This window comes from Gobius niger, assembly GCF_951799975.1.
Source record: "Gobius niger genome assembly, chromosome: 7".
NCBI classification, from domain to species: Eukaryota; Metazoa; Chordata; class Actinopteri; order Gobiiformes; family Gobiidae; genus Gobius; species Gobius niger.
The window spans coordinates 9,555,953-9,571,536 of record NC_136858.1 but is presented as its reverse complement, the minus strand read 5'-3'; the positions used below and the strand labels follow the sequence as shown (position 1 = coordinate 9,571,536).

Sequence of the window (15,584 nt, the reverse complement as noted above, 5' to 3'; positions counted from 1 at the left end):
TCCAGGTCCTGCGGTTTCCCCTACCACGAAAACATGTGCAATAGGTTCCCCTCTGGAACCAGGCCTCCCCTGAAAAAGAAATCCTTCACCTCAGCGGGACTTTCCTTGTTTAAAAAAAAAAGCTGAATTATGAATATAAACAAAATTGCAAAGGCAAAAACTTTCTCTTACTGAAAAGTCACAGTGCAGTATGCAACAAAGTTTGTTAAGCATCCACATTATTTATACTGCATTTGGATTGAGTAATAAAACAACAAAAAAGTGAGCTCTGCTTTGATTTTGTCCTTGACTGGCTGGTGGGACAGTGATGCAGATCTTCCTTAAAGAAGGCAGCTAAAGTTTTCTTCTTAGGTGGGCTCTGTTCCTCTTGGCACATTGGTACAGCAGGGCCTTCTTCCTCTGAGCAGAGGGCAGTGAGCTAACAAAGAAAAAAAAAGATGTTTTTATTTTATTTTTATTTTTATATGAATCTGACCTACCAACTCGATTTTTAAGTCAAATAGATTTTTTCCCTGCCCTTTTTTCTACGAAATAAAGATACAGAGACATGGAAAAAGTGGGTCAACAACCCATAACTTAAAAAAAACTACAAATGCTAACCAGGAAGCTAACGTTAGCTTTATGCTGCATTTTTATTTATTGGTTATTTGGTCGGGACAGTGCATGTTAATGAACACACATGGATTCATGCATGAAAACAGGCCACGCTGGATTGAGCCATGGACTAATTTGCACCCGTTGTCCCCAGTCACACTCTAACACACTCTCTTTCATCCTGGCCTATTGTACATGTTTTTAGTGGTAGGGGAAACCGGAGTACCCGGAGGAAACCTATGCAGAAACAGGAAGTACATGCAAACTCCACACAGAAAGACCCCGTCCAAGTGGGAATCGAACCCGGGACCTTGTAGCTGTGAGGCACGAGCGCTAACTGCTGCGCTATTGTGCCGCTAACGTTAGCTGCGAGGGCCGTTGTTGGCTTCTACTGAACAATTTGCTCTGAAAAACTCTCCATATGGACCCGAGTTGTGTGTGATGAATATATTTATAGTCCGTCAGATATCGGCTAAAGGATTGAAAAATTGTGATTCCAATGCGAGGTTATCTTCCTACTCAGCTAGGCCTTGCCCCTTGTATGACATGTTGCCGCCTGTATATATGGTGGCCTTTGTCCCCCTAATGTCTCACTTTTTTAATGTTGCCAAGTTAATAGTATGAAAACAGATATATTTACACAGAGAATGACATAATATCCATACACACTGCAATTAAAAAAGTTCTAACCTCACCTAACATTTTACATAAACAAAGTCCAGATAAAAAGCCTGACATAGACTAAAGTAACTCTTGTTCCTTGCGCTGCCCTCAGGATCTTCACCCTGTACAGTAAGTCCCTCCCTCTGGACGTGGCGTGCCGCGTGTGGGACGTGTTTTGCCGGGACGGGGAGGAGAGCCTGTTCCGGACGGGGCTGGGGATCCTGCGGCTGTACGAGGACATTCTGTTACAGATGGACTTTATCCACATTGCGCAGTTCCTGTCGCGCCTGCCCGAAGACCTGCACTCACACACGCTCTTCTACGCCATGGCCAACACCCACATGGTCAGCCGCAACCGCCGCTGGACACAGGTCAGTCTGCGGGCAGTTATCAAACATGTCACAAGGAAGGCTTGATTTTCAATCTGTCAAAATGACGGACGGTCTTCACAATCTCCCGTCAAAGCTAGAAACATTCTGTGAATATTGAAATTTCAACCTCTGATTCCTCTGTTCTCCTCCAGGTGTTCTCTGCGTTGATGAAAGACACAAATAAAGAGACAGACAGAAACGGAAGCCCCGCCTTGAGAAGCTAACAGCGGCTAATGCTCCGTTAGCTCTCATGCTAACTGCGAACGCGCCCCAAACATGAACTTTTGAACTGGGGCGCGTCTACCTGAAGCTCTGTAGCATGTGGTGAAGATGCTGGTCAGACCAAAGGGGCACGTCTGAAGGACCAAATACACCCGAAGCTGGGCAGTGTTGTGATAAAGAACTGAAAACAAAAGGGCCTCGTGCTTTGGTCTGTCGGGCTAACGGTGCTGCTAAGTGCTATCACCCTGTGTAATTCAGAATGTGTAGGGCAGGTAGGTCGGACAAAATGTTAACTCGACATTATTCAGACCTACATTGACTGCGTTTACATGCACTTGAAAATATAATGATTACATTTAAAAGTATCTTGTTATTGCACGTGAAGGTTGTCCATCTTTGGTCAGGAGCTGATGCACTGGGAGGACACTAATGGGCGAGGAAAGCACTTCTCTTTGGTCCTCATGGTGGGTGGCTTGGGCCAACCCCAGAAGGCTTATTTAGAATATGGAATCCAAAAAATGTTATTGTTTCTAGAAATTAGAGTTTCTTCCTTATTAACTGTGCTGGTTTTTGCTCTATTGATTTTTAAAATTTGAACTTTTTTCTTTGATTGACAGGACCTGGAGAACTGCAATGGCTTGTTGCAGCTTTTTCCGCCCCACAAGTGCAAAGTTACCGATCTTTCTGGTCGTTTTCATTATAATGATGATAATGACAATGCAATCTCATATAGCGCTTTTCCAGACACTCAAAGTCGCTTTACAGCTTTTTTGCATTATTAATTTACTCCTTATTAGGTGGAGGTAACCTATGGGGCTGGGACGATACACTTCACAATACTCAGGGGCCGATCTGATACGTATCACAATATAGTAAGTAATTATGATAAGTTATTTGTTAACCTTTTAAAGTGTAAAAAGTGTATAAAATAAACACGATTTGACATTTAAGTGTTAAGATTGAAAAGTGCATTAACACTGGAAAATGGATGAAAATGCCTCCAAACACAAGTGGAAGTGTTGCGATACTTGGTATACAACAAAAAGTATTGCAATCCAAGTCCGATCCAATATTTTGTCCCAGCCCTAGTAAGCTACGTATATAGCCACAGCTGCCTTGCAGTAGATTGACGGAATAAGCCCCTCCGACCACCACCAACTACTCACTCACTCACTTACTACATTCACCTAGATTTCCTAGTGTTTCCAAACAGTCTCCCACCCAAGTACCAACCAGGCCCTTCCCTGCTTACCCTCCGACATCTGGAGGGATCGGACAAGCATAGGCGGCATGATTTTTAGGAACATGTTCCGTAGGAGGAGATTGAACTGCCATCAGATTCTATCTGACATAATAATTAAATTTTTCGGACAGGTTTTGCGATAGCAAATTTCTAATTATAGTCTTCATATGAATACAGTAAGTCCAATGGCGTCAAGTTTTCTACACTGGACTTCAAAATAATTGCTGTTCCTATTTGCCAATTGTAAGTAATTGCAATTTAAATGTGATTTGTTTGTTCACTCCGACAAATTTTCTCACAGAAACAGTAACTAACATATAGTCAGAGAAATACATTGTCTTTTTGTATCGTATCGGTCACTGCATTAGTCTTTGCATTAGTCTTTGCATTGGTCTTTCCTTTAGTCTTTATTCCTCCCTTTTGCAGTCGCCTCAGTTACCTTTCTAAACCATTTGAGTGTACTGAAAAGTGCTGTATACAAAAAAAGTTGGAAGAAGTGTCTCGCCAAAGTACACAACAACAATTTGAACGGAAGACCGTGGGAACCGTCAGACACTCAACAGATTCAAGTGCATGTAAATGTGTTCCAACTAAAGCCGCTTCTTATTTGTTGCCAAAAAAAATAAATACGGAAAAAACAAACTCTTTAGATAAACGTTTTGTATAAAGTAGTATTACTAATCACATTTAAAACCGCTATGAAGTACAACCAAACTGTGACCACAGCTTTGAGATCATTTTAACTTGATGATTTTTACTAATTTATGGTCAATTTTAAACACGTTTCAAAGTCAAACTGGTGGAATAATGGTAGGACGGGCGTTTTCAAGGTCCAATATTATGATTCTTGGCTTTTACTTTGGCATTTCCGGCTTTTAACTTAAAGGCTCTGTACCCAGTTTTTCCCCCAAGGAGACCACTTTAATCTTAAATTTAGTTTTGGTCCAAACTCATTCCTAACTTTTCCAACGCATTCCTACCATCCCAATAGTTCATGGGTATGAGCTGATTAGAACATGTCACAACTTTAGTGAGCACACTGGAGCTGTATTGTAAAGTAATGCTAACAACTACTAGCCTGCTAACTGCTAGCGCTACTTCCAGGTTTGCTAAAACGGCTAATAACACGACGCAGATGTCATGTAAAGATTTATTTATTCCCACAAATGTCTGCGAATACAATATACAGCAAGGAGGCAAAATAGATTTCACTTTACTATGAGAGGGGAATTGGGTACACTACCTTTAAAATAATGTGTATCTGTAAAACAGATGAACGTTTCTCAGTCCTCGGGGTATTTTTTATAAACATATCATTTCCTCTGTTACACTATACCATGGCTAATGTCGAAAGTAAGGTGACCAGATGTCCCAGTTTTGAGCCCTCTGTCCCATGTCCCAGTAGATTTCGTAAAAACCTTTAATTTGTCCCAATTTTACATAAGCTCTGTCCCAGGCCCATTTTTTTCACCAGTATCACGCCTTGAAAAGTTATGACTGTTGACGATGTGAACATCAAACGCACCGTTTCCATAGTGACTATGCCAATAAATTGGCTGAAAGTCTATTACCTCAATGCTGATTGGTCCATTTATTTGATATTGGACTTTTATAAACATGTAATTTGACCATTTAACGTGGGTGAAAAAAGTCACAATTTGGCTCCCACCACAAACTCCCATTGTGCCCTGTTTTTACTTGGAAATCTGGTCACCCTAGTATGAATAGCATTGTTTTAAAATGGCATATTATGTAGCATAATATTGGACTTTTTAAACCCTTCCTAGCGAAGTGAGCAAATACTTGCTCTGAAGCGTTACTTATGAAATGTCAGTATTTTTCAGAGCACTTTACCTCCAGCATACAGTGACTAAATGCTGGTCTGATCCAGAGGAGCATGGCTTTTAGAAAGACGCTTTTTAGTAGTTTTGATTAGAGCAATGCATTTACTTTATGAACGCAAAAAAACTTTAATATGACTTACAATTTTCAACGCAACCACAAGAGGGCAGTCTCATCTTGATCAATGACCAGACCTCCACTCTTCCCCTTTGAATAGGGCTTTATTTTACTTCACTTTAACACATTTATAAAAGAAATGCCAAGGCATCCACAAAATCATAACAAACTAAGCTGCTATTTTATGATTCTTTTTCTTTACACACAAATAAGTAAAAAGATTTGATCCTAGCTAGTATCTTGCTACATAAACTTAGCATTTTCTCATTTGAAAGCAGAGTTTTTACTACTGAAGGCTGCACTAGTGCTAATAAGGACAATATTGAGATTATAAAGGTGAGAGAGGACCCTTATAGGTTTATTGAAAACAGGTTTTAGCAACACAACACAAACGTTGAATTTGACATTAGACTTGTTATCAGTATAAGCAATATTGGATTTGAAAATGTTTTACCTGTTTTTATGAAATATTGACAAATTCTACATATCCTACCTTCAATCTGTTACAAATCGGTTTTATTTTGTTTTAGACACACCCATATTTTTATCCCTAATTCCTGAACAGTTGTCAAAATCCACCTATTCCTGCATCATTCCAGATGGTCAAAAATTAAAAATCTATGATCGCATTACTGACTAATTATAGCAAACAAATTCTACACAAAATGCTTATTAATGAACACTAGCAATGCGGACTCTGGATAAACTAGTATTTTCTCTATGCAACTTTTTATTGCAAACTATACTTGGTTCCTTAACCATAAAGAGAAAGTTTAAAGACACTACTTTTGAATGTGTGCAAAGTCACACTTTTGTACAATCCTAAAGTGTATTTGGACTTTAAAACATTGTTGTCAAGTGCCAAGCAACATGAGAGGGGCAAACTCGCACATTGCCAACACCAAATGGGGGCGAAGGAAAAGGAAAAACTGTGGACACATATGTGTTTGTGAGTTTGTTTATTATTGTTTACATGTTAGCACAGTGTTGCTATTAGTAGTGAAATTAAGACTGAATTTCACAAAGATGGTTAAGGGTGTGTTTCCATGAGGAGCATCCCGGTTTTTTGTTTTCCTGGTTATCGTGGTAGTATCCATGTGTTGTCTGTGTCCATGTAGTAGTATTCTTATGTCAGTATTCAGGTTATGGGAAACCAAGAACCAGGATAGTCTCATAATGAGTGCGTTTACATGCACTCAAGTATCCAAGGTATTAATGGGGATTCTAAGCTTCCTGGTTTTGTCTGGTTCACGTAAACACAGGATCCTGGTTTCAGTTTCCTGGTTAAGCCAATATCCAGGTTATTAGAAACCAGGATGTTCTCACTGGGATATCCCCACAGTTTCCAGGATACTGAACCATGTAAACACAGTATCCTGGTTTTTATGTTCTGAGCGTGTACGAACTTTTGAAACATACAGCAGGAGCAAAAATTTCTCCACAGAAGTTTCGGACGCATGTAAAAATCATATCCAGAATATTGTCATAACCAGAATGCGCCTTATAACCAGGTTACTTGGGCGCATGTAAACACATTCATTTTGCGCTGCTCTCCGACTAAAGTTCTTTTCGCCTGTATTTAGAGAAATGTGTTGAAAAGCGGTGGGTTGGCAACATCACTAATGTGTTTAGCTCATTAACGTATTTGTCATAAGACTAAATATCCAGAATACTCTCATTCCTCATGTAAATGGTAAATATGAATATTCAGGTTTCTTTGACACAGAATATCCAGAATACTGTCCTAACCGGGATATGACTTCATAATCGGGATACTCTACACATGGAAACGCACTGTATGTGAAGTTCTCAATTAGAATGTATGCTGTGCTGAATTTATCATGGGGATATTTAATGTAAATTGGTTATTTGATAAATAATTTGGATATTTCAAAGTGCCATTCATGACTATTGAAGTATAACGTACACATAGTTGTACACGATGTAAAGCTTTTATCTTGTAAAAAAAAAGTCTTTTATTCAAGTGTATCATTTCAAACTTGTGGCTGGTTGAAAAGATTTGAAAACTCGACTATAAAGCCCCTTTGTCCGTTTGTTTTGCGCTGAAATGAAAACGTTTCGCCAAACATCGGGCTCGTATCCATACCTCTCTCTTAATTCGTCTGATACTGAAATTGTCTTGCAGTATAATGTAGCATAATCAGTGTACACTCCTTACCAAAAGGAAATTAAATAATATAATTTTAGTATCAGCTTCTTAATGAAATTGAAAGAAGTGTGAAAACTTTTTGGACCTGCTGTATCCTCTCCAGTATCGATCCAAACAGTATTTTTTTCCAAATAACTACATTTTTACACATTTCTGCAGTGGATATCTGTTAAACACTCCTCCTAAGTGCAATATTTTCGGTCTGGAGATTACCCACAATCCTCCGCTCACTCCATGATGAAAGACCCTTCAGTGTCGCACAGATATAACTAACTCTTTGGTTGCGATGGCTTCTCTTTCACGTTTTGTCGGATTTCCATGTACAGCTTTTTCATAATGCCTTACAGGTGATGTAAATAAACTTGTAAAGATTTTTTTTGGTTTCTTTTCATATAATGGCCACTAGTTAAAATGTGTAAATAAATATCTTGACAAATGAGTGTGTGTTTGTGCCATTTATTCACAGCACGAGACATGGAAGGTCTAAGTCAATACCAGGAGTAGTTCGGTGTCCGCACAGTAAAGTGAAGATATTACTGCGCGGATGTCGAACTACTCCTGGTATTATTGCGCTTTACAATATAGTTCCCCTTTTTAGAAAATCCACATTGTTTAATTTGGTGTCATTATACTTGGATTGTGTATCACTTCACGTATCCATCCATCCATCCATTTTCTTCCGCTTTATCCGGGGCCGGGTCACGGGGGCAGCAGTTTCAGCAGAGATGCCCAGACTTCCCGATCCACCCACACCTCCTCCAGCTGTTCTGGGGGGACCCTGAGGCTCCTTTCGACGTGAAGGAGCAGCGACTCTACTCCGAGCTCCTCACCCGATCTCCAAGGGTGCGTCCAGCCACCCTGCGAAGAAAGCTCATTTCGGCCGCTTGTATTCGCGATCTTGTCACTCACATCACTTCACGTAACCATCTTTAAATAGGGAAAACATGGAAGAGCTTGGTAGCTTCTATCTTCACCTCGTTTGGAGCTATAGAGGAGGAGAGGTTAAATGCTAATGCGCTGAGAGATATTCAGGGTAGAGGACACATTTGCATTGCTGGCAGTCAGGGAGATGCTAAACTTTTGGCAGAAAATCTTCAAGTCACATATTTCAGGCATTGTTACCACTTTTAGACATACTGTACATTTTGTTTGATGTAAGTGGGAAATGATTATTGTTATTACTTGTTATGATGGAAACAGTAGGAGGAATAATATTCGAGTAGTCATATTCTGTGTACAGGTAGTATCGGAATTGGCCAGTCCGACCACCAGAGGGCGATGTTGACCAGGAGCATTACAGTTTAGACCAGGGGTATTTTCATCATTTAACACCCTAGGGGAACCTAAAAATTTGTAGCATAAAGTAAAGAACTATTTTCTGCAAATACCAATGTTTTGCAGCAGTGGTTCCCAAGTGGCAGGGCTTTGGGACCCACCATTACCCTCGGATGATAAGCCGAGGACCCAAATAAAACTGTCATTTGTCATATATCGTTTAAAATATTTTCACAAAAGTTGTTGTTGAACAAGCAGTAGACATCCCTTTAAAACTGAAATTATGATCAAAACAACCCAATAACATTCATTTTAACACACAGTTAGTGTTTCCATGCAGTTTCAGCTGGAAAATATTTAATAAAAGTTACCAAAGTTCCTTTTATGCACAAATAGCATGATTAATATTATTGTTAAATTTTGCTCTTTTTTTTATCGGGAAAGTCCAGTTCCAGGGGAGTCTTGGCCCTAAGGAGGCCCCTATTGTACATTTTTATAGTGACAGACATGCGAGAACATCCAAATGCCACCGAAAGTTTTAGACAAGTACATGCGGTATATTGGGTTTCTGCCTGTAGTGTTTAACTTGGGAAGATAAATATCTCTGTATGTGATAAAAATAGTTTTACATTTGGAATGAGACTTGTTGTAAAAAATGATGCTAGAGTAGTGACTGAGCGTTTGATTTAGACGTGCAGCTGAAGGGTGTCCGTCCGAGCCGTACCGGAGGAGGATATGTCTGAGGTATGCAGTGTGGAGGTATGTGGAAGTCTGGGGTCTTTCCTGTGGAGGCGGGGCCTGGGCGGATGAAGGGCCCCAGGGACCCCACAGCAGGAGGCGCAGCGGCCCCGTCAGGCGGAGGAGGATTTACTGCGGCGGCGGAGGTTACCACAGTTCAACAGAGGATCAACTACAGTACATACAGGACGGACTGAGAGCATCACACTTTATACACAAATCTCCAAAACCAATGCAGCGAGACAACCAACCCCTGCAGGAAAGCAAGGACAGGTTTGAAAGAAATTACATGTTTGTGCTGAAAAGGCATTGGTTGTCTCATTGACTGTGAGTCAGTGAGACACAGGGTTTGTTTTTCTAATGGTCTCAGGGGTTGGTTGTCTCGTGGTCTCAGGGGTTGGTTGTCTCATGGACTCAGGGGTTGGTTGTCTCGTGGTCTCAGGGGTTGGTTGTCTCATGGTCTCAGGGGTTGGTTGTCTCGTTGTCTTGGGGATTGGTTGTCTTGTGGTCTCAGGGGTTGGTTGTCTCATGGTCTCAGGGGTTGGTTGTCTCGTGGTCTCTGGGGTTGGTTTTCTCGTGGTCTCAGGGGTTGGTTGTCTCTTGTTCTCAGGGGTTGGTTGTCTTGTATTCTCAGGGGTTGGTTGTCTCGTGGTCTCTGGGGTTGGTTTTCTCGTGGTCTCTGGGGTTGGTTGTCTCGTGTTCTCAGGGGTTGGTTGTCTCATGGTCTCTGGGGTTGGTTTTCTCGTGGTCTCGGGGGTTGGTTGTCTCGTGTTCTCAGGGGTAGGTTGTCTCGTGGTCTCTGGGGTTGGTTTTCTCGTGGTCTCTGGGGTTGGTTGTCTCGTGTTCTCAGGGGTTGGTTGTCTCGTGGTCTCTGGGGTTGGTTTTCTCGTGGTCTCGGGGGTTGGTTGTCTCGTGTTCTCAGGGGTAGGTTGTCTCGTGGTCTCTGGGGTTGGTTTTCTCGTGGTCTCTGGGGTTGGTTGTCTCGTGTTCTCAGGGGTTGGTTGTCTCATGGTCTCTGGGGTTGGTTTTCTCGTGGTCTCGGGGGTTGGTTGTCTCGTGTTCTCAGGGGTAGGTTGTCTCGTGGTCTCAGGTGTTGGTTGTCTCGTTGTCTTGGGGATTGGTTGTCTTGTGGTCTCAGGGGTTGGTTGTCTCATGGTCTCAGGGGTTGGTTGTCTCGTGGTCTCTGGGGTTGGTTTTCTCGTGGTCTCAGGGGTTGGTTGTCTCTTGTTCTCAGGGGTTGGTTGTCTTGTGTTCTCAGGGGTTGGTTGTCTCGTGGTCTCTGGGGTTGGTTTTCTCGTGGTCTCTGGGGTTGGTTGTCTCGTGTTCTCAGGGGTTGGTTGTCTCATGGTCTCTGGGGTTGGTTTTCTCGTGGTCTCGGGGGTTGGTTGTCTCGTGTTCTCAGGGGTAGGTTGTCTCGTGGTCTCTGGGGTTGGTTTTCTCGTGGTCTCGGGGGTTGGTTGTCCCGTGGTCTCGGGGGTTGGTTGTCTCGTGGTCTCAGGGGTTGGTTGTCACATGGACTCAGGAGCTGGTTATTCAATATGATATGAAAAGGAATAGGAACTGTTTTCAAGTCGGGGCCTCCTCCAGATCATAATTTAGAGCTCAATTTGCCCTCACTACGACACGTCTCTTGCTCTTTGCACAGCTGTGTTTATTGTCCATACACATACATGTAAACCAGAGCTAATGTGTTCTCATATGGAGGACATTTTAAACGCCCTCCTCGTATGTGTTGCTGTCTGGACGTGTGTTCCTCGGACAGAGTGAACACGTGTTGCGGTGTATGAAGTATCAGAATATGGATGAGGTGAGAGGGGCCCTGTGGTAAGAGGAGCAGGGTTCGGCTTCCTGTCCCGGGACATTAGCTTCACTCATCTCCCCCTCCATACTACTGTCTGGACCGGTCCGGACGCACTGGGACGCGGCACCGGAGGGTCAAGAGTATAGGACGCTTTGGCTCGGTTACAAAAACACATCCAGTGAGATTGAGAACATACCTGTGCTGCTAGAGGTTAGCTGCCCGACCTACTCCCAAACTACTTCTTCACTGTAGACTCGGCCCTTGCGTGACGTGTAGCTCGCGCAGCTCCAATGCTAACAGTCCGGCCCTCATAAAGTACGAGATTTCAATAATTCTTGTCACGAAAACCAGCCTGGTTCCTTTAATTGTGACTAACCCAGCGTTATCTCAGGAGGAATATCTAGCCGAGTCTAGTGTTGAAAAAATAGAAACCAGGCGTTAAAGTTGTTTTAAACATGTCTCAACTCCAATGCTTTTCAATGGGGGACTAGTGGCGATATGGAGGTACTACAGCAATGGCGGCCTCTAGTGTAGTGGGCATAAAGCAGAGCAGCCAGCGGCCATTGGGGCCGACCAGCTCTCTCCCCATGATTCTGGCCCAAAACATGACTCCGCCCCCTCCTTGCTGACGTCACAGCCTTGTTGGGACATGGTGGCCATTTCACCACTACTCCACTGATCTGACCATCCAGGGTTACAGGGCCTCATCAACAACAACAACAACAAGACTGTTTGAAAATGAGTCTTCATGTATTTCAGAGCCACTGCAGCCGTTTCTGTTCATGAGCTTCAATGATCAGTTTAGGAGAGGCCAGATAGAAGGTTTATGCACAACTGCAGCGTCTGGAGGGTCTTACACCTTGATGTTCGGGAAACTCCAGAGGCTTTGTAGCAGCTGTTCTTTCGATCATTTTCATCATTATCTGCACAAACCCGTGTGTGCTCTGAATCAGCCACAAATCTCTTATCAGTACGATGATTACCACCAAAGCTATATTGTAAAAACGGTGGCCTATTCCTTTAACTAAGTTACTAACACATTTTATTTTTCTACATAGTATATTGTTTATAATTGTACAAATGCCCAAATTGTCAAATCTTTCATGCCACGACTCACAGATAACATCTATTAAAGCATATAAATCCAATAAAGTACTTTTTCACAAATGAGTTTTTTATTGAATGGCTATTTCGTAACTGCAACTATGGTATTTAAAACAGCAGTATACTTACGTGCAATTTTCATGGTTAATTTAGTCAGCCCTGTAAATTAGAAATGTCATTAAGTCATTCTGTATAATGTTGGACCCTACTTGTTTCTATAGCAACTTAGTGTATGCAATATTTACATTTTGTTTTAAAGTAAAATAATACAAATTGTGATAAACATTTATTCCAAAATCTAAACAAATTACATTCAATTGATCAAGTTCTGACGTACATTGTTGAATGAACATTAAATGCATGTAACAGACTTAACATTTTAACATGTATGAAACAGGGCAACTGTGCAACTCTACAACAATGAAATATAAAGCTTGAACTTCGTTCAGAAATTGGCCCCTCCACCCCCTATTGGGCTGACTGTCCTCCTCGGACTCTCTTAGGTTCTGTAGGACATCATCTTGGAGCGACTCATGAGGTCGTGTGGGTGCTAGAGCAGAAAGAAGATTGTTGTTGTCTTGTTTTTACATGGCATGTTTCTTACACAAATGACCAAAGAAAAGAAGAGGACAGAAGTGGTTGCTGATTTCCTATGCAGTCTCCTTCCAACAATTTTTTAGAGTTAAGCTCTCTTTAAAGTCTTAAGTCGACCATCAGCTTCTGTGTCCAGGTGTCGGGGCACCAGGTCTATGAGGAAGATCGTCTAGTTCTTGGCGAAGCCTTCATTTGCAGCAAGAGCAGAAAAAGGTGTTGGAATCACTGCTCTCTTTGAACTGATCTGCAACGGACAGTATGCAAATGTATATGCTCGCCATTTGCCTAACCCGTGGTGTTACTGCCCTCAGCCACGAAAAAGCAGTCTGAAACTACTTATTTACAAATTATGCACTGGTGGGACCATTTTGGATTTACGTCGGCCAATCAAATGCAGAGAGAACCATACCTTAGAATCATACTGTTGCCATACTTAGTGTCCTTACCATACCATACCATAAAAACTGTATTTATAAAGCACTTTAAAAACTTTACAGCATGGCCAAAGTGCTGTGCACAAAACACATGTAGGCAAAAAATTATATATATACAAAAACAATAATACATAAGATCAAACATTTTCAAAAGGGCGTGAAAAAGATGCGTGACTTAAAAACAGGCAGAGATTGAGGATTGTCCACACGAAGTCAAGCTGAGGACCAAACGCAAAGATATTTTATCAATCCAGTGTATCGTCCATACGAGCCCGGCGTTTTGGGGGTCTGTAAACGAACATTTTCCAAACTAGGTCCCAGAGTGGAAAGATCTCAAAACGCCGTTTACGCGGCGCCGTTGTTGTTACGTCGTCTCCGCAACTTTTACTAAAACAATGACATCACAGCACCAGAGTGGTGTCTGTTATCCATAATCTACTGACCTTAGAATGAGTTTTACTCATGGATCTATGATGGTTTTACTCCACTCCTCTTTGCTCCACTGCAGTCCACAAGCCACAGGTGACAAGTAGAAAAACACGAGTCAGTCTGTGTTTTTGGACTGACAGTAAAAGTCACTGACAGGTTTTTCAATATTGCCATTCCTGAGAGATCTAGCCTGAAACCCAATAACTGCTGCTAATGGGGTCTGTTGAGATATTTGTGATGTCAAAATACCTATCATTTTAAAATAACATGTTTGACTGATTGATTTTCAGTTCAAACACAAACCCTGGTGGCAGTGTTGTAATTTATGTAAAAGGTTTGAGTTGAGAAGCAGATGGCACCGTTCTCTCTTAAACAGTGTCCAAAAATATGTCAACAGTTGCCTATATTCTGATGGCCAAAAGTAATTTTCAGTATAAATAGTTGATTTGACTCTGTTGACTGTTTTTTATTATTATTATTTGATTCTCTTCTACTCATGTTTAATTTCATTTTCTGGTGTGGAGTTTATTGCCTTGAACACAACTTGTATTATACTTATATGTTTTCTGAGACAATATATGGTCCTCAAAAAAATGTATTCTGACAGGCCTATATCAGGATTTTCCTAGTTGCCGTTAATGCAGCATTATCACCAAGTGGAAATGTGTGAATGCTGTGTAGAAGCACGCACGAGTAGGGACAAATAGAGACGACCAGACGACCGTTTAAAAGGCCCATTCTTAAAAAACTGAGGGCCAAGTACAGAGCCCTGGGGGGTCCCATCTGTCTCAGCTTTTATACTGTTTTTTACTCTTTGATTATATTCTACTACTAATTTAAATTTAGTTTATTTTTTTGAATATAATTTGTATAATACTTAATATTATTGTTTATCGCAATATTTTCTAATATATATATATATATATATATATATATATATATATATATATATATATATATATGGTCCTTAAAATAAATGTAATGTGACAGGCCTATTCCAGGAAAAGTAAAAGTGTTTTTCTTGCTCTGTTGTCCACTTTGTTGATGTCCTTGGAGGAGGGGAGGGCTCTTCCAAAACAGAGCTGAGTGTCCTCATACCGCTGCATATGAACAGCCTCCAGAACGAGCGGCTGTGTGATGTCACGTGTCAAATCAACCGTTTATGAATAAAAGACGGCAGAAAGCCGTTTATAAACTGGTTTCGTTTGGATGGACTCTCTTACCGAACATTATAGCCTGAATAACATCTCTGCAAGGATTTGCAAGAAGTTCAACTCAAATATCAAATATATTTAGCAGGTCCAGTTCATTGCTAATAGCCAACAATAAAATACTTATGTTAACAACCGGGCCTATAATTTCTAAGCCTAAAAATAAATGGACGCCTATTTACTAGGCCTTTCATTAAATAAATAAATAAATAAATAAAAAACTTTTTTACATCTTTTCTTTGCATACAGAACTTCTAATATTGATTTTACTTTTTTACACAAACGTGAAACAAAACTTTTTATAGCGTGTTCAAAATGGTTCCATTGCTAAATTAAGTTTTGGGGGAAAGGGGAAAAAAAGACAAGGTTGCAGTGCATTATGGGTAATATTCAGCTCTCTGAGGCAGCGGAGGATCCACAGGTGTCGAGGAGTCGGAGGAGTCGAGCTGCGAGGGGTCCAAGTGAAAACCACGGCGCTGTGATGACATGGATTCTGTCCGAAGAAGTCGAGACGCCAAGGTTCCTCACAATTGAGAAACAGCCGCTGAGTACAGACAAATAAAGACGACCAGGTTTCAAAGGCCCTTTCTTAAATACTTTAGGGCCCAGTACAGAGCCCTGGGGGATCCCACCTGTCTCACCTCTCGCAGCCCTGTTCCCATTAGGTCAGTGTGAAGCCCAGAGGACCGCTTCAATGCCGCTGCCCTCTCACAAACAGCACAGCTCGGGCAGGGAACTCCGCTAAGCTCCCCGGTCGCAATTAGACGGTCCATTAT

The 15,584-nt window shown here is 41.5% G+C and overlaps 1 protein-coding gene across 2 annotated transcripts in view; it reads left to right on the top strand.

Moving 5' to 3' along the window:
• The window catches only part of LOC306965456 (TBC1 domain family member 12-like), a 39,173-nt gene extending 36,922 nt beyond the window's left edge, over window positions 1-2,251 (top strand). For both annotated transcript variants that reach the window (XM_079559902.1, XM_079559901.1), the window contains exons 13-14: window positions 1,370-1,628; window positions 1,781-2,251. In XM_079559902.1, coding sequence (XP_079416028.1) covers window positions 1,370-1,628; window positions 1,781-1,852 — 331 coding nt within the window. In that variant the 3' untranslated portion in view covers window positions 1,853-2,251. The remainder of the gene's footprint in view (window positions 1-1,369; window positions 1,629-1,780) is intronic.
• The last annotated feature ends 13,333 nt before the right edge of the window (window positions 2,252-15,584 follow it).